Raw genomic sequence first — 26326 nt, 5'->3', positions numbered from 1 at the left:
TGCTGCTTGGGACTCTGTGGGATTCACCTTGCAAGCAGGTTCGTGGTTAGTGCCGACTAACTCACAGTGCTGCCGACATTGCTGTAATTCTCTGTTGAGGGCCCCCCACACCTCCTCCTTCTGTGCCTGGTTTCCCCCCTCTTTTTCAGCCCTTCTCCTTCCCCATCTTCCTTCCTTCTCCATGTTTCCATTTCTTACGAGGACTGGTAGACTTTGAGGGTGAGCCTGCCATCCTCTCACTGGTGGGCAGCATTTTTGAGAGCAGGTGTGGGAGGCGGTGTATCCAGGGTCCTGTCTTACTCTGGGGGGTTTCAGGTGGTGCCAGCAGTCTTTTGGGGTGGATGGTCCCTTGTGCTGAGATAGGCCGTACCCCTAAGTCTCCTTGCTGAATGTCAGTCTCCTCCCTTGTCACCCCCTGGGATGACAGGTTGCTGCCCACTGAGAACTCAGCTGCTCACACATCTCTCTGGTCAAGGAGTCCTTAGGGTGGGTGTTGGAGTCCCCTTGGAAATGGACACTGTGTGTGTGTGTGTGTGTGTGTTCACCTAATCGCACTAGAGATTAAGAGCTTTCAGAAGGGATTTCAAGGGCGTGATGCTTACAAGACAACAGGAAACAGGTTCTTACTGTTTTCTGGGTTCTGGTTAAAATATTGAGGCCAAGGTAGTAGCTGTAGGTGAAGATGCATAGGGCTGCCTTTGCTGGACTTCAGACCGGGCCTGTTAGGAAATCATTAAGTGCTGGTTAACCTACATCGTAGTGCATAACCAACCTGAACTTAGGAAATGAGGCAGAGAGGGGGAAAAAAGGGAGAAAAGTGGAATATTTGCTTCAATAGGGGTGTTTTTCAATAAATCCATATATCATAATGCATTCAAATAAGGGTTTTGGTTTTTAATTATGCAAGTGCTGGAGCCTTTCCCAGTTTTTATAGTCTGGGTGGTTGTTCTTATTTGTACACTCGCTGTGTTTTATAGAGAGGAGGCTTAGAAATCTCCGTGTTCTCCTGGGTGTGAAGAGCTGTGAGCACAACCAGCCTGACCCTTAAATGAAGAAGACTGGAAGACTGTTCTTTATGTTTGTAAGGAAAAAGGAAAATCTGTCCCTATCTTGTGAGTTTCTGAAGGTTCTCTTCTTTTCGTTCTCTCCTACAGAACCTGAAAGCAGATCCAGAAGAGCTTTTTACGAAACTGGAGAAAATTGGAAAAGGCTCTTTTGGCGAGGTGTTCAAAGGCATTGACCTTCGGACTCAGAAAGTGGTTGCCATAAAAATCATTGATCTGGAAGAAGCTGAAGATGAGATAGAGGACATTCAACAAGAAATCACAGTGCTGAGTCAGTGTGACAGTCCCTACGTAACCAAATATTATGGATCCTACCTGAAGGTAAGGCTTGAAAATGAGAACGCAATTTTCCATGACCCGGTGTGTGACCGAGCTGGAGCTGTGTACGTGAAGGACATCAGTGTGGCAGCTTTCAGAGGAAGGAGAAATGTTCTGACCTTTGCGATCAGAAGAACCTGGCTTTGATAGTTTTATCATCCTAAATGTCACCTGTAGAAATATATTTTGGTTAAAGTGTTTGTTGATGTTGCCTTTCAAAGAAGAAAGTTATTTCTGAGGGGGACTTGGTCATCAAAGACACCTTTATTCTGAAGGCATTATAATGGGCATCAATGACTTTCCCTGGTTTTAGCATGGTTTATCATAAAAACTCATGCTGCCCTAATATTAGCCTCTTGATATTTTCACTTATCTAGTGTAGTTTAATACTATTTTAGAAAAACTGCTGGGACTGATACTGTTGTTGAGTGAGCTAGTTTATCTCCACTTGACTTTGAAGAATTGTAGGTAAGTAAATAATTACTTAAAAGAGTTACAACAGTCCACTACGCATTGTCCTTGACTTCACCTGGTTCTGTGAGTCGGTAAGACGAGCATTGAGATCGGTGTTCTGGTCCCTCCTGGGGCTGTGTTAGGTGTTGTCAGTCACTCCGGTTACACCGCTCAGAAAGCATAAGGCTGTCCCTTGGGTTACAAGTCCCTTGACTTAACGCCCGTTTTACTGACCTTAACAGTGTAGTATCTTCCAACGTGGAGTTTTGGCAATTAAGAATTGGTGAACAAAAATACTAAAATAACTTGTGAAAACGAAAACCTCATAGGTAGGAAGAACTCCTTCCTGAGAGGTGGGCGGCGGTGAGCCCAGAGAATGTACGGCCGGGCTTCCTCCCGACCGGGTTTACGCTCTGAACTCTTCACGGTGCTGCCCGCCATGTCAGCCTCCTGACCGTGCAGGCTTTGACTTTGAGGAAATGGAATAATAAGGTATAAGCGGAAGGATGGACATTTTGAGAACCCATCGATTCACTTAAAATGAATATTTAAAGAAATAAAGATCGAGTGGTAATTCAATCTTTTTTTTTTTTTTTTTTTTTTTGGCAATGTGGCATAGGTTCAGATGGCAAAGGATGGCAATCGGCCATGGGTCAAATGCAGCCTTGTGAAATGGAGAGAATAAGTTTTGGAGTCTGACGTCTTGGTCTTGAATCTTGCTTGTCTTGGCATGTGGTTTTGAGCAAGCTTATTTGTTTGTTTTTTGAAAAACTTCCCTGCTTCCTCATTTGTAAAATGGGAAATTATGGTATATACCTCATTGTTGGAAAGATTAAATGGTATCAAGTATGTAAAAATACCTGGCATGTGCTAGGTGCTTAACGAGTGTTAATTTCCTTCCTTAATTGAATTTATTCATACTCCTTCTCTGAAATTACCTAGCAATGAAGGACGTATTCACTGAGGTCAAAGCAAGGAGGAGGAAGTGTGCCAGTGATAACAGTGGATGTTGGGGTGGGGTGCATCCATTTTGGGTCGTGATAGGGCAGAAAAAGAAGCACCGTATGTTTTGATTCTCATGGTCTAAGCAAAAACACGTCTGACTACCGGACGGGAAAAGCAAAGGTCTTAGTGATGTTAAATATCTATTGAGAAAAAACAAACAGCCAAAGAAACTCAACTTGAACTCTGCTGTACCACTTAATATTCTTTGTGAAATGACTTCGACAATAGCTTTATTGTAAATTCAGAGTTGGTTTCATGTGGTGTGTTGATGTTGTATTTTAATATGTTCATGGTTCCTTCGGCAAAGGAAGGGTGGAAGATTCTGGCAAATTTGTGGTGATTTATGCCAGCTAATAGTCGACTATGGGAATAAAGGATCAGTGGTTCAAAAGTATCTTTTTCAGCCCAGTTCTCCAGCAAAATTTTACTGCCTGCTGGAATAGATTGCTGTATTATGGCCAAACATGGTGTTGACTCTACATACTTAGAGATTCCATCTGTAATGTCTCGTTCTTGCCAGAGTCACTGATTCTAGAACATATATTCCAAGTCAACCTAACCTTGATCTAGAGTCGTCCAGTAAATTTATTTGGTTAACATAATGTCAGCTGCTAGAATAACCTGCCCCCCCCCCCCAATTTATAACAGCTCACATTGGATACAAGCTCATTTCTTGCTCACTGGTAAGCCTGATTTATGGGTGGTTTTCCTCCAGACAGTGATTGAGGAACCCTGGTTCCTTGTTCTTCCTTCCACCTTCCGTGCGTGACTGTGCTCGTGGGCCTTAAGTCACTGTGGGAGCCAAAATGGAGACTCCTATGAGAAGTGTCCATATGCCCAGGCCTAGGTATGGAACACGTCATTTCTGCCCGTGTTCCCCTGGCCAGTCCGCAGTCATTCGACCACACCAGACTCCGGAGAGGCTGGGAAAGGGCATCTCATCACGAGCCTCATGGAGCCGACTGTGGGCTTGGTGCTCAATGAACCGTCCCTTTCCAAAGCCTCTTACCCTGTAAAGGACGTAGAATAATTTCCAGAGTGATTTTCTCCACTAACTATCTTCAGGAGGATGAAAAGTTTTCATAACTTTGTCTAGAATGTCTTACATTTTACTAGGCAGATTGTCTTTTAGAGAATATAACTGCCTCAAGAATGCCAAAAATAATATCATCATTGTGGAAACTTGCCCTTGGTTTCTTAAACCACGTAAAAGCGGATTCTGTGTAATTGGATTAAGAACATAAGGGACTTTTCTAGTTAAGCAGTAATGGCTGTTATGAGTTGGGCAGGACAAGAATCCAGAACTGTGAGTCTATCCGCTGGTTCTTGTTTATCAATTCCATGAAGTTCCTTGCCCAGAGGAAGAGCCTCAGTGACGAGCCAGGGGCTTCGTATCATCTCTGCAGGCTGACCCAGTTTAAGCTTGTAAAGTCCTGTCAGGTAGGATACAAATTAAATCGATAGAAAAGACAGATGATGGGTCAGTGGGTCTTTGGCATTAAGTTGAAAATTACTGTGCTTTCTGTTTCCCTTCTAAAATCTCCCGGTAGCATTCAGAGGGTAATATTCTTAGTTCTTTAAGGGCTGATGGCAGCGAGGGCCTTCCGTTTCACCTGGCGTTGAGTAAGGACTTTCATATACCACGACCGGGCAGAGAAGAAATGAGCAGAAACTGGGTTCTTCGTACTGGGCTAGCACTTAGAGGCTTCCTAACTGTGTCCGTTGGTTTCCATCATCTGGTCTAGAAAAAGAGATTAAGCACAATAGGTCCGGAGTGCTCTGATACACTGAATGTTATTGAAGATGAGGGGCGCGGAGTTGATTTCCTACTGTGTGGCTGTGATCAGATCAAGAACCGCAGTGGAGTAAGTGTTCCGCCTGAACAAGGTCGGTTGAAGGAGGAGACCAATTCAGGTTCTGGTGACGAATCTGAAGCCTGGGTGGGGCTTGAAGGTTACCAGGGTCCAGAGAAGAACCGCATTTGTTGTAGTTCAGGTGTTTCATGTTTGGGAAATGAAACCAGTGAGAATATTTAATTAACCAGAAGCCTCTGAGTCCTAACCATAAACTACTGGAATTTCCTGTTAGAAAAATACCACCTGCAAGGTCAGAATGAAACTGTGTGCATGTGCGTACCCCGAATGTGTGTGTGAGTGCGCGCGTGCACGCGGCGATGTTCCGGGTGATGTGTGGGAGGGGAGAGAGAAGTCGGTGGTTTTTAGTCGGGCAGGAAAGACACAGAAGATCGTAACTACATGATGTTCCTTAGGATTCTAAGCCTGTTTCCTTCTTGAGCAGCGTTCACAAGTGCTGCTCACCCTCGTTAGCTCTACCCGGCTCTTCCGGGGTTTTTTTGTCGTTGTCAATTTGCGGAGGTAGATGCGTTATTAGAATCTCCACTCTGAGGGTCACAGTCAGGGCCAGGAGTTTAGTCTAGGGTCTTAGCACAGGTGCTGACACCCCCCCGCCGCCCCCCCGCCCCGCATGCTTTAGGCTGCTGATTTTCTAAGGAGAAAACGCAGTAGCAGAAACTTCCCCTACGGGGTTACTGATGAACATTGAGAACAGGTAGATAAAGTGCCTGGCATGTGGGAGATCTTTAGCAAATGATCATTTTTTTTTTAAGTAAGAGAGAAGTTACCTGTGACAAATGATTCAAATTCATGAGGTTTTTTTTTTTTAAAGATTTATTTTGGGGAGGGGGCCAGAGGGAGAGAGAATCTCAGCAGACTCCCTGCTGAACGCAGAGGAGGGGAAGGTCTTGATTTCAGGACCCTGAGATCCGTACAAGAGTCGGAGGCTTCACAGACTGCATCACCCAGGTGCCCCCCAAATTCATGAATCTTAAAAACAGATCATTAGCATTTTAAAAACGAGGTTGATCATTTTCCTTTTAAAGTAAATGACTTAGTACTTTCACATATGAAGCCAGCTTAACCAAAGCAAATCAAATGCAAGGCAAAAAATCCAGAAAACAAAAAAAGCTGTGTTTCTCTTAGCTGTTTTTGTCATAGTATTGATACTAAGGAAACATGTCCATGGAGTGAGTAGGTGTCTAGTAGTGAATTCAGATCCCTAACCTAAAACTAAGGTTTTCTTCAGTTCCTGAAAAAATTTAGGGTACTTTTACTCATCAGATTCACTAGAAAACTAACATGGAAAAGTCCCCTGATGAGTTTTAGAAAACAAAGCGCTCTACGTAAATACAGATTAGGCTGGTAAAAGGGTTGGCTACGTTGTGTACATTACAAGTACACTTCATAATGATGTATTTTTTAAAGATTTTATTAATTTATCTGACAGACGGAGATCACAAGTAGGCAGAGAGGCAGGCAGAGAGAGGGGGGGAAGCAGGCTCCCTGCTGAGCAGACAGCCCGATGCGGGTTCCATCCCAGGACCCTGAGATCATGACCTGAGCCAAAGGCTGAGGCTTTAACCCACTGAGCCACCCAGGCACCCCCAACAATGATTTTTTAGAGTTAAATTATTTCGACTTCTGACGCCTTTGGTTCTTTTCTTCTTCGTTCTCCAAAGGGAAAATAGTTCGTGATGAAATAGAAAAAACAATCATTTTGCCCTTAGGAAAAGAAGTAAAAGAAAACATGTATAAATGGCTGGCATCTTTGTGAACGAGGCTGCTGGGTTGGTTACTGTCCACCCACTATGCTCATGCTTCTTGTCCCAGCGTGACTAATAGCCTCTCCTTTGACTCTCAGAAGCATCCATGTTTGGACAATGTACTCAGCCTATTCTGCTTTATCTCAAGAAAGAAAAAAAAAAAAACAAAACCAAACCCAAACTACAGTCTCTTGCTTCCCTGTATTGTATTATAATTTCACGATCTTTTTATCTCAGAGATGAAATAAGAATGTTGCAACATGATAGTAAACATATCTGTTGGGACATGTCTGAATTTATCTTCGCTCACACTTTTTTCCCAACTGCTTGCCCCACAGTAGATCCTGCTGTTGTATTGACCTAGTTTCAGACATAGTTAGCAATACTTTTGGGAGGCATTTCAGCTCACATATATGCCTAGTATGCGTGTAAACACTCTGCCTCAGGCATTCTTACATAAAGCACACAGGTTCCTCCTCGCTCATGCTTTCCCTGCCCCTGAAAGCAGAGTGTCCCAGCACATTCTCACTGAGACAGAGAAGATGCCGTACCGTTGGTATTTAGGATTCTGTGGGTATAGTCCATGAGCAATGATTTGCAGCTTAACTGAACTTGAGTCAACAAGGCAGAGTTAAAGGGCCAGAGAGGAAAGTCAGAACTCGCCTGCTGTTAGGAGTCCCTGTGCCGAATGGGACTTTCTGTGGTTGTAACAGAGAAAGGCACGTGAAATTGGGGCCCAGCCCAGGCACCTAAACAGAGTAGATGTGGTCCCTCTGTACCTCCTGCCGGCATCCCCAGGCCGCACCCTGCGACGCTGACGGTACCCGTGGCCACGTCCGGAGACATTTTCAGTTGTCAGCACCGGGGATGGTGCTACTGGCGTGTGGTAGTGGGCGGAGACCGGGGTTGCTCCTATAGACCCTGCAGAGCCCAGGACAGCCCCTACAACAGAGAGCCACTCAGCCCAAGTGTCCGTCGTGCCACCGCGGAGACAACACGGCCCATGGAGTGAGCCGTGATCTTTTGTCCCAGAATGTAGGAGGAATGGAATTTCTGGGGCTTCGGTAGGGACTCTGGGAAATATCCCCAGGGGTATTTTGGACACTCTCAGAGACCATGATGATGTCCATGTGATTCTGTGGCCAGACCACAAGCGAGCTTCGGAAGCCACGTGAGCAGGGTGCGTCCACATCTGGGACCGTGACCTCATGCTCTGTATGCTGGGCTAACCTCTGAAATGTCACACGGTATTTTGGGGACAGTGGTATCCAAAAGATGCTTTTCTCCGTGACTTTTACTCTGATGTAAGATAGGACAAAGGCTGTAGGATTTTTCAGAATGTTATGGGGCAGTAAGTGTGTCATTTACCTGAATATTGTCGAGGACCCTCTCTTGGTTAGCGTCCATGACAAACTCTGCCCTTTTCAACAAAGCCCTGGAGAGTGCTGCTGGTCTGGCCGTCCAGGGATGCTGGTCTCGGGAAGGAGAGGGAGCCTTCCCTCACTGCTGAGTGTCTGAGTGGGAAGCGGGATTCTCCCGTGAGCATTTGTGGGCTTACTACAAAGTTCATACCCCCGAGACATTATTTAATACCCAGACGAGTGCTGCGTAACCTCCTCCGATTGATTTATTGTCTGTGTTCTTGATGACAGCCAAGGTCAAAAGTTAATGATGCAGCAAGTGAGATGCTGATGCCTTGGTTTTTTTTCCCCCGTTTTTGGTATAAGATGTTTTTTACTTTTTAGTTCTTTTTGGTCACTTGTTCATAACAGTGGCGTGTCATTCTTAGTCTTAAGCAGAGATCGTCCCACTGTAGCCTCTCCGAGTTTTGGGCTAACTGCCTAATTAATAAAATGACCTGTTTTAATCTGTTAAATCAAGAATTGGTCATCCCCTCCCCCCCCCATATTTCTTTCCACTTTTTCCATTAATGGACATCAGATAAGGAGAGTGCAGGTTTTCCGCCCCTGTTTTTCGGTGTGGCACCATCAGTATTGATCTGTGTAAGGCCCTGGTCTGTTTTCATCCATTTGATTGTATTTCCTTCTTCATCCCCTACCTTTTTCTCTGTATCATAGGTTTTGATATGTCTTAGGATAGTGTGTCCTCAGTAGATACAGTGTTTTGTGTGTTGTGCATGAGTTTATTTTTCCCTACCACATGGTTGTTTTTCAAAATTTGCACGCGGTAAAATTAAGCGTTTTTGGGTGTACAGTTCTTACAGTTCTAGTTCTTTGTGTCTTAACACACGTATGGATTCTTACAAGCACCGCCATACATAGGACGCAGAACAATCCCAGCATCACGAATAATTCCCAACTTGTTGCCCATCTGATCCCCTGGCATCCGTTCATGTGTTTTATTGTCCCTGGGGATGTGCAGGTTCCAGAGTGTCCTATAAAGGGAATCGCACATCCTTGGTCCTTCTCTCAGCTAGCGTCGTGTATTTGGGATTCATCCACGTTTGTGTGTGTCCGTTCTTTGTGCCTTTTCATTGTTGGGTCATGCACCTTGTCATGATGTACCAGACTGACCCATCGAAGGGCATTGGGGTAGTTTCCGGGTGTCGGTCATCGTGTGTAATGTTGCTGTAAACACTCCCCCACAGGTGCACGTAAGCTTTCGTTTCTCTAGGATAGATACTGGAAGTGGGATTGCTGAGTCATGTGGTTAAGCTTATGCTGGAGTTCCCACAGTGCCTGTGTCATTTTGCATTGGCTTTGTCAGCATTTTTTATGGTAGCCATCTCTGTAGGTGTGTCATGGTATTTCGTTGCAGTTTTCATACACATTTCTCCAGCGACTTAGGATGTTTGAATGTCCTTTCATATGGCTCTTATTTCCATCAGCCCTCTGGAGTAGGGTACCTTTGCTTTACTACCTGACACTCCTTTTTGGTTTCTCTGTTTTTTTGTTTTTGTTTTTGTTTTTGTTTTTGTTTTTCTTTTTAAAAAACAGCTTTAAGGGGGCACCTGGGTGGCTCAGTGGGTTAAAGCCTCTGCCTTCAGCTCAGGTCATGATCCCAGGGTCCTGGGATCGGGCCCCACATCAGACTCTCTGCTCGCCAGGGAGCCTGCTTCCTCCTCTCTCTCTCTCTGCCTGCCTCTCTCCTACTTGTGATCTCTGTCTGTCAAGTAAATAAATAAAAATTAAAAAAAAAAAAACAGCTTTAAGGAGGTAGAATTCACATGCCCCATAGTTCATCCATTTAGATGAAGTCTTCAGTGGTTTCTGGTGTATTCCCAGAGTTGTGCAGCCATCACCATAGTGAACGTTAGAATATTATCATCACCCCAGAAAGAAACAAGTGTCCATGACCAGTCACTCCACATTTCCTCCCAGGTTCCCCATCCGTAGGCCCCCAAGGACCTACTTTCCAACTCTATAGATTTGCCTATTCTGGAAACTTCATATAAATGGAATCCTAGGATATGTGGCCTTTTGTAACTGGCTTCTTTGACTTAGCATAATCTTTTTCAAAGTTCACCCATGTTCTAGCATGTGCTGATACTTTATTCCTTTTCATGGCTGAATTGTAGCCCATCATATGTATGATTTTTTTTAGTATTTCCGTTTTTAGTATTTGGTATGTATATTTAAGTTTTTAGTATTTGGTATGTATATTTAAGTTATTGATTTTTAAAAAATAATTGAATCTTCTTTTAAGATTTATTTCATTATTTGATAGAGAGTGAGAGGAGAGTGTGCACACACAGGGGAGGGAGAAGCGGGCTCCCCACCGAGCAGAGAGGCTGATGCGGGGCTCGATTCCAGGATGACCTGAGCCAAAGGCAGATGTCCCGAGGTTATTGATTTTTTTAAGTCCATATTTGATATCACAAGTATCTTCTCTGACTCTGTTGTACTGTTAACTGAGAGGTATCCTTTGTTGAAAGAAATCTTTAATTCTAGTGTAGATCAGTCTGTCAGTTTTTCACCTTCTGGTTTGTGCCTTTGGGATCCTGTTTGAGAAATCCATTAGTTCCTGAAGTTTATAGTTTTTATAGTTTTTTTCTTCAGTTAGCCTTGGAGTTTTGCTTTTTATTAGATCTTTATCTGGTATATAGTGGGAAGTAGGGATTTTATTTTTCTCCATACAGTGGGATAGGTTTACCATTACGAGTCTGTAAATGGTCTGTCCTTGCCCTGCTCAGGTATGATGCTGTAGCACACCAAAGTCTTACATATTTCTAGGCCTGTTTCTGGATTTTCTGTTCACTTGTGAAGCCAGTATCATACATGTTTTATGTGTGTGATTATTAGCTTGTCTTTAAGTCTCAATATCTGGAGGGGATAACCCTCTTCATCTTTCCCGCATACGAACAAAAGCTTTGCATGAGGTCTTTGAGGATCTTTATTCTATCGTATAAGGTTAAGAATGAATTTGTACATTTTCTGTTTAAAATCCTACTGAAATTTAAAAAATTTATTTTTGAGGAAGGTTGTCTTTTTGTGAACCTTAATAAAGTTAAATATTGTCCCATAAAAGATCTTGTAGATTTGTAGGTCAGTTCCTAGACACGTATCTTACATTGCTGTTTTGCGTGATACATTTTTTGGTCGCTTAGTTAAGGGCATTGTGATAATTTTTTTCACATTGTTTTTGGTAATCTTGCTGAATTCTTGCTAGTTTTCCACGCGTATGTTCAGATCCGTAAATACCGGCCGTTTTCTTCCTTCCCTAACACCTTCCGCCAGCATCTTCCATTTTCGGTTTTGGCTGTGACCTCTAGGACTGTGACTGTGTTGGTTATGTAGTGATAGAAAGGGTATACCTGTGTCGTTCCTGATCTTAAAGAAAATGCATCTTAAATTTTTCTTTAATAGGTATGGAATTTGATACAGAGTTCTGCTGTGCAGACCATTTTTTTCTAAATAAGGAAGTCTGCCTCTATTCCTAGATAGACGGCTCTTTAAAAAACAAAGTAACAGGGCGCCTGGGTGGCTCAGTGGGTTAAAACCTCTGCCTTCGGCTCAGGTCATGATCTCAGGGTCCTGGGTTCGAGCCCCACATCCGGGTCTCTGCTCAGCAAGGAGCCTGCTTCCCCCCGCCCTCCACTTGCCTCCCTGCCTCTCTGCTTACTTGTGATCTCTGTCTGTCAAATGAATGAATGAATAAATAAATAAATAAATAGATAGATAAATAAGTTCTGGGGGGGGGGTAACAAATCATAATACTCTTTTTTTCCCTGTAGTTTTAAAGACGGTTATGTCTTTTCAGTTATGATTTTTTTCAGTTATGACTTTTTCAGTCTCCGTGTATGTAGGTTGGCTAGATCTGAGGTGTGCCCCTTCCAACTTCTGAGAAAGGAAACGGGTGTCACAGGGTGAGGACGGTCCTCTCTAGCTGATGTTGGTAAGAAGACCCCGGAGCTGGTTTCTTTAGCTGAGAACTAGGGTCCTCTTCTGGGGCCTGCAGTTTTTTGCATACCACTCAGATGGAACAGAGAGAAGTAGAACCTGACCTTGCCTTGGACGGTAGGCCGCTGCAGGGGCCCCATCACCAAGATTCCCACCATCTCATTTCCTTCCTGGTCACGGGTCAGGAACGATGCTGAGACAGAATTTTAGCAGCTGTTCGATTGCTCGCTGAGTGATTTACTCACATCTGTGCGGGCAGTTACTGTGCGTCTTGGCTCCCAAACCTTGTGTGGGTTCCTGGGGTGGAGGTATAACCCGGCTCAAAGCAGCTGGACCGAAATCACTGCACACTCGCTTGTGCTGAATTTGACAAGAGGTTTCCAGGAGGCAGAAAGTTTTTGTATTTGAAACTGGCCTGGAGGGATTACTTGTGGGGCAGTACCTTGATAGAGTACCTTGATAGAGTTGTCTCTTTGGGAATTGTTCAGATGGTATCTGGAAGGTCTAGGGGGTCACCATTTCTACATGTGCACCTTGGGATTTGTTTCTCCCTTTGCTGGGGACTATCCAAGACACACTTGGGAGTATTTTCGGTGGCGGTAAGAGGAGAGGAAGGATGGGTTGGGGTGGTTCGGACTGCCTTGGTGGTTCTTGTATTTTTGAATTTACTCTAATACTAAATATTTTCCATCCACTGGTTTTAGATTGCACTTTGGTACTTTGCCTCTACATTTCGGGATAGGTAGGTTTGTGAGAACGTGGAACAGAGACGCTTGGGGATTGGGGGAAGGGTCTTTGAATTTGGTTTGGGGAAATACCCTACAGAGGCTCTAGAAGAGACCTAGTTAGAAGGGAAAGATCGCCTTTCCCTGCCGCTTTCTGTTCTGCTCTAGCCCCCCTGACCCCAAGCCCTGGAGATCTGGAGGCCTGCCTCTGAAGCGCTAGTTCTGGCTCTGAATCTTGGGCCTTTGTCCTCGTCTGCAAAATAAAGTTCCTTTCAGTCTCTGTTTTGGCTTAGCTTGCCATTCAGTAAGGTCTTTTTTCCCTCTTATTTGTTTGTTTTAATTAGAGCGTGAGCACACACAGGTGCACTGGAGATGGGGTGGGGGCTGGGGGGTGGGGAGGAAGTACCAAGCTAGCCCCTCTTGGGTCTAACTCGGAGCTTGATCTCATGACCCTGAGATCACGACCTGAGCTGAAATCAAAAGTCTGACGCTTAACCGACTGCGCCACCCAGGTGCCCCCAATAAGCAATTCTTAAGCACAGTCAGAGAAATTAGAATCCTAGATTGTCAGAGCAGGAAGGGACTTGGCAGGCTCCTGGCACACTCTTTATTCTCTGGATTAGAAAACCAAGGCACAGGTGAGCTGAGTGATTTCCTTTTCTCCCGGTATCAGAGTCGGGCTGGGTTCAGGGCTGCGGGGCTCCTCGTCCCTTGTCCCCTTTTGGCTTCCCTGCACCTGACTGTTGTCCTGTCACATACTTTCCCCTTTTCCGTGTTGGATTCCCTCCGCTGGTGGCTTGTTCCTCCTTCCATGAAGGGGATTTCAAGGTCTCATCAGTGGCTTAGCCCATTTTGCCTGAGCTGAGCTGTTCAGTCCTGAGGACGGGGGTCCTAACTGTTGCTTAACGAAGCACCTGCCCTTTCCTCCCTCCTGCGGATGATGGAGCTCCGCAGGCAGCCCCTGGCGAGCGTCAGCTCCTGAGGCCTGGCTGCACCTGCAGATGATCTCATTTCTTGGTTCCCCACTGTGGCCTAGACCGTGGGAGTGCTAAAAGCTCCCCAGGTGACTGTAATGTGAGGTCACGGTGAAAGTCATTAATCGGTAGGATCACCTTGAGGAGAAGGAGCGTCCGCAGAGAGCAGCACACAGAAGGTAATTACCACTAAGGAAGCTTTCAGTGTTGGAGAAAATACCAGCTCAGAAGGTTTCAGCAAGAAGGGTGTGTGTTTCCTCACAGAGCAAAAATTCCAGAAAAAGGGCACCTCCTGCTGAGGGTCCCCAGGGTCCTCAAGGATCCAGGTTCCTTCTTCTTTTTCATACCGAAGTCCTCAGGGTCTTAGCTTGGCCTGTGGGCAGATAAAGGGCCATTCTTTTTTTAGGAAGTGTTCTTCAGGTATAGGAAACCTTTCTCAGAAAGCCTCCCTAGGACCCCTCCTTACATAGTCACTCATCAGACCTGGGTGACAGCCTGATGCCTCACTGAGCCCCTGGCTGGAGAGATGGGGCCATCTCATCAGGCCCCGCCAAATAGGACTTAACCTCTTTTTCTCCCCCTCACCCCCGGAGTTTACCTGTTAGTAGTAGTAATCTCTGCAGCCACTGTGGGGCTGGAACTCCTGACCCCGAGATCAGGAATTGCATGCTTCTTGCACTGAGCCTGCCAGGCACCTCTAGGATTTACTTCTTGAGCTGGAGAAGAGTGGGTTTCCCCCAGAGTCATGAAGTCAAGGGAGGGAGAAGGGGGAAGTGTTGGTTGAGTAAATCAACCAACAGAGCCTCTGAAAAGGAATTCTGTTAGGTCCTGCCCTAGACATGCCCACTGGGAAGCTCTCTGCCACCCCTGCCATGGGGAGTCTGGTATTTGCTTACGTGGGAGCGTTCCATTTTGCTGGTGGCCATTGAGATTCTACTGGAAACGTGATCAAATTAGCCAGACCCTGGACTTGCAGGCGCCTGGCCCTAGGTCATCTTTTCACACCTGCCTTGAATCTGAGTCCAAGTTAGCATCATCAGATGGCCTAGTGCTGAATTTCTACCTTATTTCTTGGCTGGTTTAACAAGAGAGATTCTTGCCTAGCAGGTGTTGACCTTAAAAGTAAAATAATCAGTTATTTTACCAGCAAAATGAATTTATTTGGGGATAGCAGAGGAATTGCAACTTGGGACTGTCAAGCTGAAGCAAAAGGCATAGTCAAGTCCAGAAGATATGGGAGAGGAAGACTCTTTTATAGGGGAAAGGGGGCGCTGGGCAGGGCTGTTAAAAACAAAGTCCATTGGACTGAAGGGGGGGATTGGATGTGTAGCGGCTTCTCATTGGCTGAGTTGTGGCGGTCTCTCATTGGCTGGGGTGTTGCCGGGGGAGGAGAAAGTCCCTCTTGCTGGAGTGGTAGGGTATAGGCTTCTTTCTTTTGGGGCTCTAAGGCGTTGCGTACAGTAGTAGGGTGTATGGGGCTCCCCCCTGCTGGCCTCTCAGCTCCATTTTAAATGAGGTTTCCTTTATTCAGTTTCACATCTTTAAGTGGTTTATTTACTCTTCGGTGCATAGATGATTGTCACCTCTATAGCTCACATGTGTTGAATGAATGAATGAATTTGAATTTGTTTCAGTAGCTATGGCCCACTTTGACATAGATCCAGAAGCCTAGCCAACACCTAAAAAGTCTTTCTTATGGGACTCATAATTGGACTCCCTTGGGATAATGGGGACCTGCTTTGGCTGACAGAGCTGGCTGTCACATGAGCCCTGCAGGGCAGCCCTGTCCCTCCTATTCCTTCCATTTTGGTTTTGTGGTCCTGTAGCTCTCATTGTTAGCACCACCTTCCTTGTTCCTCACCTGTGGATGATTCTGTGGTTGCCCATAAAACAGTCTGGCAGAGTTTACATTCCTTTTTCAAACAGCCGTTCGAGTAACTTAAAGTAGCCTGCCCTTATCCGTGGGGGATTAGTTCCAAGACTGCCAGTGGTTGCCTCAAACTGCAGATTGTACCAAGCCCTATATACTATGTTTTCTCTCTCTCTCTCTTTTTTTTTTTTTAAAGATTTTATTTATTTATTTGACAGACAGAGATCACAAGTAGGCAGAGAGGCAGGCAGAGAGAGAGAGAGAGGGCAGCAGGCTCCCTGCGGAGCAGAGAGCCCGATGCGGGGCTCGATCCCAGGACCCTGAGATCACGACCTGAGCCGAAGGCAGCGGCTTAACCCACTGAGCCACCCAGGCGCCCCTACTATGTTTTCTCTTAAATGTACATATGTGATACAGCTGAATTTATAAAATAAGCACAGTAAGAGATTAACAGCAATGACTATAATAATAATAGAACAGTTATAGTAATAGCATTTATGTGAATGTGGTCTCTCAAAATATCTTACTATACTTACCCTTCTTATGATGCTGTGAGTTGATAAAATGCCTACGTGATAAGATGAAGTGAGGTGCAAGACACAGGCATTGACCTTTTGGGCCTTTCACTGGGAGGAGGATCATTTGCTTCCGGATTGTGGTTTAGTGCTGATCACTGAAACTCCCAAGAGCAAAGCCATGGATAAGGGGGGATTTGCTGTAGTAGCAAACTTGCTTTCTACAGAGCCTAGTTCTTCCTGATAACTTGCCTTTGTTTTCTTTTCCCCGGTACATCCTAGAGCAGGTCCTTTGTGGCTGTTGCTCTTTTGTGTGACAGACTCTTTGGGCTCTGACAGATTGACTGATGTGAAGTTAGTTCCTGGTCCTTTGGGGTAGGGAAGTGGCTTAGATGCTTGCCTTTTGCAGTCAAATGCTCTACCACTGAGCTATACCCCCAGATGCTTGCCTTTTGAGAACCTGCCAGACCTAAAGGTTTAATTGGTATCTTTAAGAGCCCTTTTGTCCATTTTCTGATGATTGATCTTTAGGGTAGTAAATTAATTTGTAGGTGACTTTCCTCCCTCCTCTTTACCTGGATATCTATAACCTATATTTGGAGAAAAAACACATATTTGAATCCTGTTTTTAAAACATGAAGATGTTCTCCCTCACGAAACTCTGCGTGAGTAGGTTTTCTTCATTCTTCCTTTTTTGTATGCTTTTGCACAGATAACTGTATGCAAGTTATTCTGTATACAGAGTATTCTGACTTCTGTTTATTTGCATTAATTACGGAGGCAAGGATCAAGTATCTTAAGGCATTTCTTTGTCTGAAGGAAAGGACTTTTTAAGAAAGGAAATTTTGAAACGATATCCAGTAGAACGTAGGCAAATAGCTTGCCTAGCTGTGCAGTTGGAAAGTGTGTTCTGGCATTGGGGGGCTGTTGGCGTACTGCAGACCAAATTGCTAAAAACATTTCATATATAACCTGTGAAGTAGACCAAGCATTGCTACACTGGATTAGCTATGTAGTTTTCTGAATTATCATGCTTTTTGGTTAACTTGGTACGAGGTTGACTTTCTGATTTATGCTTTGGTGGACTCTTCCCTGTCATTGTAAGTGAAATCAGTAGAGAGAAGTCAATGGCGAGGTTGATTATAGACCAGGGCTCATGGGAGCTCATCGCCTGCGTTTCTTGTTCATATACAAGTCTTCTCTTGCTTCTGGCCGAGGCTGGTATAGGGTGGTATGGATTTTGCAGCCATTATTGCTTATGTATCTTAAATAGGCCTGACGAGGTGGAGTTGGCTTGTGTTCGGTAGCATGAAGACTTCTTGCCTTTCTCTCCTTCCTTTGAATGGATCTGTATTTCTGGACACTTTTCTGAGAGTTGAGATGCATTCAGAGGCTGACGGACTGGTTCCTAGAAGAGAGGGGGCATAAGTATGCCAGATGCAAAACCACAATGATTTCTTTGATTGCAGGGACCTTTGGGCCAGCTTGCAGTAAGAACTTGCCTTTAGAAGATCCCTTGGTTCACATCAGTGTCTCCCTCTCCTCAAAGGGATGGCAGCCCGATGGACAGCGGGCACATGACCCTGACATCAACAGACTTCCTCGGAGGTAAGCTGCTCTGTCAGTGCCACCCAGACGGACAGGCGCCTTCCTCGTCAGTCCTGAGCGCTGCCTCCATCCACACTGTCCATACATGTGCTCAGAGGACCTGAGTCTTTTCCACTTCCTCAGGTGACAGATAGCCCTTCCTGTACAGGGATTAGAGATGTGTGGAGTGAGAGCCAGCTGTGGCAGCTTTCTCTTGACTGAGGACAGGCTTTTCTGAGTTGGTGGTCTTGAACTCACAGTCAGTCCTTTACCGCTTTGTGTTCATTTCTCACTCCGTGTTGGGCTTAATTCTGGTCACTAGGAGCAACTGTGTTGCTATCTGGGGACAAGCTGCACATGGTCTGTCCCTTCTTTTAGGGGAGATTCTGTTGATGCACTTGCTGGCAACACCGTGTTATGACTCTGGTGCAGTCATGTGCAGTTTCAGAGACTGAGCTTGGAACTTTCTAGAAGGTATTGCTCCACGTCTTAACCCAAGGAGGGCACAGTGCAGCAGACATTTACCTTTCCTCAGGAAGTGGATTGCGACCCCGTGTAGGTGAGATTGTCTCTGGCAAAGATTCTGCTGCCTTGGGCTGTGTTGCTTTATTCTTAAAGGGCTACATGTATCAGAATAAATTAGGGTTTTCTTAGCATTCTTGGTTGTTGTTTTAATTATTTCCTGCCTTCAATTAAGAGCTTCAGTTGCAGGGTCGAAATAAGGAGAAAACTTACTCCTTGTGAAAAGCTGCTGGGATCAAAGTTTCACTTTCACTGTTTCCGTGTAAAACTCTGGAAGCTTCCGTGGTACTGTTGCGATGGATTTTAACCCGAGTGTCATCTTCAGACCTTCTCAGTAGACCTTCTGTTTCCCTTTTTGGCAGAAGCGAGGAGAGGAGTGTGTTTGAGCGTGGCAGGACGCGCCGGCACTGCAGGTGGAGGAAGTCACCCTCGCCCCTGCTGTGGTCTGCAGAGTGTAAGGGGCGCCCTTACGTGTTTGCCACCTGAGGCTGTTCTCCCTGGAGAATGTCTCGTGACCTCACTGAGTGTTTCCTTTATGCCAACTTGTACACATTTTTAAGAAAGGAAGACACTTCCGTGATAAGCTTTTGGTTTTTAAATTTTTTTAAATTTTTTAAAAGATTTTATTTATTTATTTGACAGAGATCACAAGTAGGCAGAGAGGGAGGCAGAGAGAGGGGGAAGCAGGCTCCCTGCTGAGCAGAGAGCCAGACGAGGGGCTCGATCCCAGGACCCTGGGACCATGACCCGAGCCGAAGGCAGAGGCTTTAACCCACTGAGCCACCCAGGCGCCCAGCTTTTTGGTTTTTTTATTCTAACCTCTTAAGGTCCACCTTAGGTCTGTTACAAGGATTTCCTTTGTAAGCTCCGGGCCTATCTGGGAGCCGTGCTCGTGTGAGGCTCTGGCTAGTGTGGAATGTATTAGGAAGCTTATCTCCTGGTTCTCACACGTTCTTATAGTGCTCGGGTCCCCACTGCTGTGTTTGCCATCTAAGGGGCTCAGGGCTGTCGAATGAATTGATTCTAGCATCAGTGCCTGGTTTAATAATGTACCAAGTTGGATACTACACTTTCTGATGTTGATCATCAAGTTTCTGCCTCCAGTGTACATTGGAGGAATGAGAACTAGTCCACTGGTGTAGCTGGCAGCAGAAGCAGCATGTTCTTGGTCTCTGACTTCTGCTTTCTCCTTCGAGCAGGAATGATTGGGTCCCTTCACCTCTGCTGGGTGCACCACAAGTGTGCAGAGTTGTGTCCGCCTTGCACTTGTTTTAAAAATCACCACCTTGGTACCCTGAGTCCCTTATGTGGCCGTTGGGTGTGGGATGGAAGCTCCTAGAGCACATTTAAGAAGCGTCTACTTGTACCACACCGAGAAAAATTGACGGCAGTTGTTTCCAGTATGTTCGGTATGAGATGTGTGAGCCCTTCATTAGTAGGATCTGCCCCCGCCACCCTCATAGTCCTCCAGGTGTTTGTTTTTTTAAACCTTGCCCATGGGATTTCATCGATGTGAGGAAAGAACTTGGGATGACAGCGCCAGCCTCTTTCTCCAACAGCATCTTAAAACTGTGTTTGCACCTCAAGGTCATACTCTCCCTCAATCCCAAGACCCAGTTTCTAGGGCTCCCAGGCGTAGGGTCAGGTGCATTTCTTCCCCCTGCTGTCATAATCTGTGGGTCACCGGTTCTTTGCATCCTGAGCTCTGCTCTTCTGTCTTGGTCTCAGAATGAAGGCTTGGTCTCTGTACCCGAAACTTGTTTGGTGTCGTGAGGGAAAGAGAGACAGAGCCAGGCAGGCATCACCCGAGTACGTGCTCTGATGGCGGGGGCACGAGGTTGTACTTGGAGTACACAGGAAGGGCAGCCCTCCACAATAGGAGGGGGAGGGCAGGGGGACACGGGGTGCGTTTCTTGGAGTTCATGGGTCACGGATTTAGGATTGGCAGACCGAGCCAGTGGGCCTCGGAGAGCCTGGGAGAAGCCTTTGGACAGAGGGTGAGAAGGTGGGGTGCTTTAGGAGGGTGATACCCGGGAAATTTCTTTCTTCTTTTTTTAAAAATATTTTATTTATTTGACAGAGAAAGCACAAGTAGACAGAATGGCAGGCAGAGTCAGAGGGAGAAGCAGGCTGTCGCTGAGCAGGGAGCCTGATGCGGGGCTCGATCCCAGGACCCTGTAATTGTGACCTGAGTCAGAAGCAGACGCTTAACTGACTGGGCCACGCAGGTGCCCCGAAATTTCTTAATAAACACACTGAATTGAAGGAGGGAGAGAGGAGAGCGACCTGGACTGTCCTCCGGTGGCTGCTCTCCTGCTGCATGTGGGGACTGTAGGTGGCTGCTGGTCAGGTCAGGCACCTGGCGTGTGAGTTGGATTTGATGACAGCAGTCAGTTCTGTATGTGCACCCAGTTTTCAGATAGCATGGTTTTCTGTTCCTAAATGGAAAAAAAAAATAGAATTTCACTTGACAGGTGAAGTCCAAACTGAAGTTTCTGAAGTCCAAACTGTTTTTACTCATTTGGTTAATTAATTAGAAACTCAAGTGTTTCAGAGCACACATAAGAGGTGTGAATAACGGTATATAAATATTGTTGGAACTCTCTGTTGTGGTTTCCCTTTCTTTCTTTTTTTTTTTTTTTCCCCTTGTCTCTGGTTTCAGAGTTTCAGCAGTAACAGAAAGACCGGGTTGGTTTTGGAAAGACAATCTGTTGGCTCACCTGCCGTGATAGGCACATTTTACTCACCATGTATGGTGGGGAAAGGTGCGCGCATTTGAGGACCGAGTGGTGTGAAGCTTTCCAAGTCTAGATGTGCCATTAAAATGCAAGTAGCCCACTGTTCTGAGTGTCCCGAATAAAGAAATTCGCCGCTAACTATACTGTATCTCGCTAGGTTGGGTCTCTATGCTGAGTCGGTGATCAGGGCTGCACACCTGGGTTCCATGGGTTGGCAGCGGTGTGGGATGGGCGGGGAGGGAGTGGGGGGAGGTGTGAGGGGAGGGAGGTGTTGCATAACCTTCACACTGATGCTGGGGTGGGTCCCTGTGTTGGGGCCAGAGCACAGCTGAGGTGACTCGTGCCCTCTGGTCTGGGGAGCGTGACGGTTTCCATGTCTGACGGGAATGTCTTCTGTCTGCAGTTCCTTACTTGCCTGCTGTTAGCTGGCTTTTCCTGTTTGTTCGTCACATGCTCCTTTGTCCCGGCTTTTAACTCCCGCCCAGGTTTCGCGGCTGGCTTGGACCTTGCTCAGGCCTCAGATCTACTTACGGAAGCATTTACCAGTTATTTCCCCTAGAATGTCGCATACAAACTTCACCGTGCACAGGCCCGAGCAGCGGATTTTCCTGTCGGGTGAGCTGGGTCTCAGGGAATCCGGAGTTGACGTTAGGAAGGCATCGGTGAGAAGGAGCGTGTTTAAGGTGGATACAGTAACTTACAGCAGAACATCCAAGGGCTTTGAAAATCGCTGATTCCCATCCTGTCCTTCAGCTAGAGTTTGGGGATGGTGGCCTGGCCTTGTTTATAAATGAATCAGTTTAAAATTTCTGAAGTGCAGGGTCCTTGTAGGGCATACATTGAAAATACCATGGAAATGTGGGCAGCGCTTTTTCAGGATGACTGTGTCAAGAACATTCGGCCTTCATCTGATGCTGTGTTTTCTTTTCTTTCTTTCTTTCTTGAGAGCAGGAGAGACAGAATGGGGGGGGGGGGTGCAGAGGGAGAGAGAGAATCTTACGCAGGTTCCAGGCTGAGTGTGGAGCCTGACGCAGTGCTCGGTCTCACGACCCTGCGATCATGACCTGAGCTGATAACGAGTGTTGGATGCTTGACTGACTGAGCCACCCCGGCACCCCTGAAGCCATGTTGAAGCCTTCATGAAATTGCCCGTGGTCTCTAGGAGACAGAGTTGGCAGAACACATCTCCCCGGTGGCTGTCTGGGGTTGCCTGAGGCCTTCCATTGCCACTTTGCTCCTGTGGTATCTCTGGGGCTTCGAAGGTGGAAGGTGGATGAGGACGGCTGTTTGGAGGAAGAGTGCCATGGGCAGGGGAGCCACGAGGAGCCGGCTTGGCAGGGAAGGAAGCGTCTATGCAGAATTTGCTTGCTTCCCTGGCCTGTGCCAGAATCGGGAGGAATCTGGAATATGCCAGTTGCTTCTAGAAATGTCTGACCTAACATTATTACACTCACTCTAAGTAAATTAAAACTTGGAAAAGGGAGTCGAATGTGTGCCAGGAAGTGGTCAGATCTGTCCATTTGATCATTTTGTGATTCCTCTGTGTTGTTTTCTTAGATTTTTGGCTTGTTATTTTAAACACAACTGATTTTGGACTTACTTCAAGTATCTGTCCTGTTTCCATGCTTCTTATTTCTCCTTTTGCTCTTTGTTTCCTTCAGTGAATGTCCTTTACTCTCTAAAGAAGATGGGTTTGGGGATTATGATTCCATTTAAGTCTATGAACATAATTGGACTCTGAAAAAAAAAAAAGGAAATTCATGCTATGGTCAGATGCACAACTTTGAGCAATAATTTCCCAGATTTTGGCAAAATGGATTTTTTAGGTTGTGGCGGAGGCACCGTGTTGTTCAAGAAGGCCCCAAGTGTTGCTCTGGACCCCGAGGAGACCCTGGTACTGGCCCAGGCAGAGCCTGTTCTGGAGACGTGGAGGGTTGGAATCCGCTGGAGCCAGAGTTGTTTTAGCTGGTGTTTCTGGTCGCACAGAGAACTGACTCAACAGCCCGTTGGGTCCTGCATCCCGGGGTGGTGGGGAGCAGCTTTTCCCTGTGTGGTAGCCTCCTGCCCTCTCCTGGCCAGCTGTGCAGTCAGACCAAGGCTTGGAGGTCCTAAGTGTTGAGAGGATGTGAGCCCCTCTTGGGAGCTCCCTAGCTGCCCTCACGCCAGCAGAGGCGTTGTTCTCTGCCTTATGCACCAAGGTTTGGCCAAAGGGGGCCCAGCTGAAGGGCCCTTGGCAGACAGCAGGACCCATCCCTGCTTTAATGTCTGGAAGGCATCAGCTGTGTTCCCTGATGGCCTGGAACAGCCACAGCCCCTGGGACAGGGAGCAGCACATCTGTTTCCTTGGAGAGTAATTTCTAGTCTGCAAGTATGTGTCCTTGCGATTCTGGGGAAAATAGACACGGTGTGCTGAGTCTGTGGTATCAGACTCCAGGGTCACCGTGGGCAAAGACAAAACTTTGCTTTTGAGCAGATTGAAAAAATCTGAAAGTAAATCTTGCTTTCAAATCGCAAAGGAATACACTTCATTTTGCAACCAGTCACGGGGGGAAAGTTGTAGGCTCGGAGCCAAAGATAATATAAAAGATGTGCTTTGAAATGTTTCTGAGGGTGGCGACTGGGTCCCTTTCTCTCTCCCGAACACACTGTCCTAGTGTAATTGAAGAAGGTCCCTGAAGACATTTGGCAGCTCCATTTTATGTTTTTCTCTCCAGAAAGTCGAATGAATTAAAATTCCAGTTAGGCTAAATATTTTCCTTCACCAAAAAGAAACTCAACTCTGGGTTTTTGGTTGTTGTTGTTGTTGTTGTTTTGGCTAATGTTACATGTAAATTAAAATGAATATTAATTGTATTTCTCGTTCTCTTCATTTCAACATACATGTTCTGCATATTTAAACTTTCGTCTGGAGTATCTAAACACAGCTGAGGTATTTAGATAAGATAATTATCCCATATGTTTTCTCCTCTAAAACATATATTTCTGAGTAAATTCCTTAAAAAATGGTATGATATATGCCATCACAGATCTCATTTAGATTATGCAAAGAGGGACCACTTGGGTTGTAATTGAAGGGAAGACTTGTTCCCAGGGAGGTCATTCTTCTCTTTCCGCGTTCGTTCGTTCATGTGGCACAGCGTGACTATCGATAAAGACACCTGCTTCAAAAAAAAGGAAAGCGGACGCTGGAACCAGCCCTTGGATCGAATCCTGCCCCGAAGGAAGGGGCCTGCCAGGGGCCAGCCAGAGCGTCAGGGCGGCGGTCCGGGAAGAGTCTGCGATCGAGCTGTGCGGCTTTTCATACACAACGGGGTCTTCCTTATGGGGGCAGAGGCAGGCTGGGGCTGGCGGTGCTTCACGCCGTGGGGGGAAGCACGAGCCTGTACCCCGCAGGGCACGTTCCGCGCTCTCTCGGGCCTGACCGTGAGCCCCAGTGCTGCTCCCCGTGACGGAGGGCAGCTTGAGTGTTTTCAGGAGCTCATTGGTCGCAGACGCAGTGTACGTTGAGAATGTGTGCGTGTCCCGAGCCCTTTGCTCTGGACTGGTGCCGTGCAGAGGACACCCGAGTGAGCAGCCGGCAGCACGGCGGGAGCAGAGCAGAGGTGCGCCGGGCAGACGCGGGTCCTCGGTGCGACCGCGCGGAGTCGGCGTGTGGCCTGCAGGCCTGGGCTTCGCAAGCCGCCGCCTTCAGGGTAAACTCCACACACGGCAACAAAATACTGATATGAATGCGCATGCAGGCATTTAAAATACAGCATTTGTGTTTTGTGAATCTACCAACTCCGTAGCTTGACTCAGAACGCGAACGGCCCTTCTTTAAAGATATGCGGGAGGTGCGGGCTGCACAGTTTATATATTTCTAGTCTTGCCCAGCCGTCCTCGCCTTCGGACCTGGCTTTGTCTCTTCGGGCTGGGTCGTTCTCCAAGAACTAATGCCATCTTCAGTAGGAGTTGGCCCTTCTTTGGATTTTGTGGGTTTTGAGATGAGTGTTTCTGACATATGTTGCGTCACACCTGCGATGGTTGTCGCTGAGCTGAAGGGTCGTGTAGGCACGAGGCATGTCCCTTTGGCAGAAGGATCCATCCGTGGCGCGGTGAGGGCAGAGAACTTGGTCAGCTTAGCGGTTGGCTTTTCCTGACTGTGGCGTTTGCTGTTCTGGTAGCGGAGGCGTGGGGGAGGAAAGGTCCTTCTCTTTTACCTTCCAGGGTGTGTTTCTCACATTGCTCTTGATTGCTGCTCTTCCCTGTGACTTAGAGCCTTTGTGAATACGCGCATCTGGATGCTTTGTGTCTGCGTGTGAGCAGAGCGGTTTCCGTGGTCTTCCTCTGCGTGAGCAGTCAGCACAGAAACTTCCCACGGTCGCGTGTGGTATCGAGTTAGGTCAGCTTGCTGTCGCCGGGGAAGAGAGGACCATCTCAGACCCCTCTGGGGAGACTGACCTATCACACACACTTGTATGTGTGAGCACACACGCGTGCGCACACACACACGGTGATAAGACAGCCCTTTTGGAAAGAGTCCTGTGATAGAAGCCCAAAGAGGAGCATTTCAGGGACCGTCCAGCGCTCTTTCCAGTTTATTAAAGGACATTAGAACAAGAATTCTGAAACTGGCCGTGATGGAGCGTGGGGCTGGGGAATCCCTTAAATTGCAGACAAACATTTTATATTTTCCCAGCAGTCAGATTGGAATTCACAACTGTATAAAAGGAAGCCAGTTAAACAGTTAAATGTTATGGACAGTGACATCAGGAAGTATTTTCCTCACTGGATTCCTTTAGAAATTGCTGAGAGTCTGGAGTCTGTGGTGTTCATTATGGTGGCTTCTGTCGGGGGTCTCAGTCTGTCAGAATGTCTCCAGAGGCACCCGGCCACTGCCTTCCTTGCCACCGGCCAGGTACCTCCGTAGACGAGAGGAGACGGATTGCCCGAGCAGGCAGGGTCATTGGGAGAATGAAGTGAGACCCTCCTTAGGAAGTGCCTGGCTCTGCACTCGTGGGAAATGATGGTGGCAACCCCGCCTCCTTGATCAGGAGGAAGGCACGAGAAGTTCTTGGGACTGTTCCTTCCCCAGGGAGCCTGTGGCTGCCCCCCGTGAAGGAGAACGGGCCTGTCCCCAGGCTGCGGACAGCTCTCCCTTCCTTCCCTAAATGCCCTGGGCCAGTACCACCTCGCAGCCAGCTCAGCCCCTCGTGGTCACAGGTGAGAGGTGGCCCCAGGGGACAGCAGCTTTGTTCTCCCTACAAGGAGGTACTTGTCTGATCACAGGGGGACCACTGCAGAGGTGGAGGGGAGCCCAGACCCCCAAAAGCGCTGTAATTGGGGCAGGTGGGAGGGCAGGCACGGGGGAGCAGGTGGGGACAGGCGGGGCGGGGGGCAGGCAGGAGCTGGTCGGGCTGGGGTGGTTGATGCTAGTGTAAGGTGGAAGCTTTCTGTGCAAAGAGACTCACACCCAACATTCACTTATTTCCAAGGGGTTTCTTTAGAAATAACTTTTGGGGCCAATGACCCTTGTTAGCTGACGGCTCCTCTCCTAGGCTGCGCTGCATCCCTGGTGCTGAGAGGCGCCCGGGTTC

The 26326-nt window shown here is 46.9% G+C and overlaps 1 protein-coding gene across 4 annotated transcripts in view; it reads left to right on the top strand.

Moving 5' to 3' along the window:
* The window catches only part of STK24 (serine/threonine kinase 24), a 113579-nt gene that overhangs the window by 45803 nt on the left and 41450 nt on the right, over nt 1-26326 (top strand). For all 4 annotated transcript variants that reach the window (XM_082700779.1, XM_082700780.1, XM_082700781.1 and 1 more), the window contains exon 2: nt 1155-1385. In XM_082700779.1, the coding sequence (XP_082556905.1) occupies nt 1155-1385 (231 nt within the window). The remainder of the gene's footprint in view (nt 1-1154; nt 1386-26326) is intronic.

Source organism: Mustela nivalis, assembly GCF_964662115.1.
Source record: "Mustela nivalis genome assembly, chromosome: 15".
NCBI lineage: Eukaryota > Metazoa > Chordata > Mammalia > Carnivora > Mustelidae > Mustela > Mustela nivalis.
Note: the sequence above shows the minus strand (reverse complement) of the source record. Positions and strands in the feature narration are given on the sequence as shown.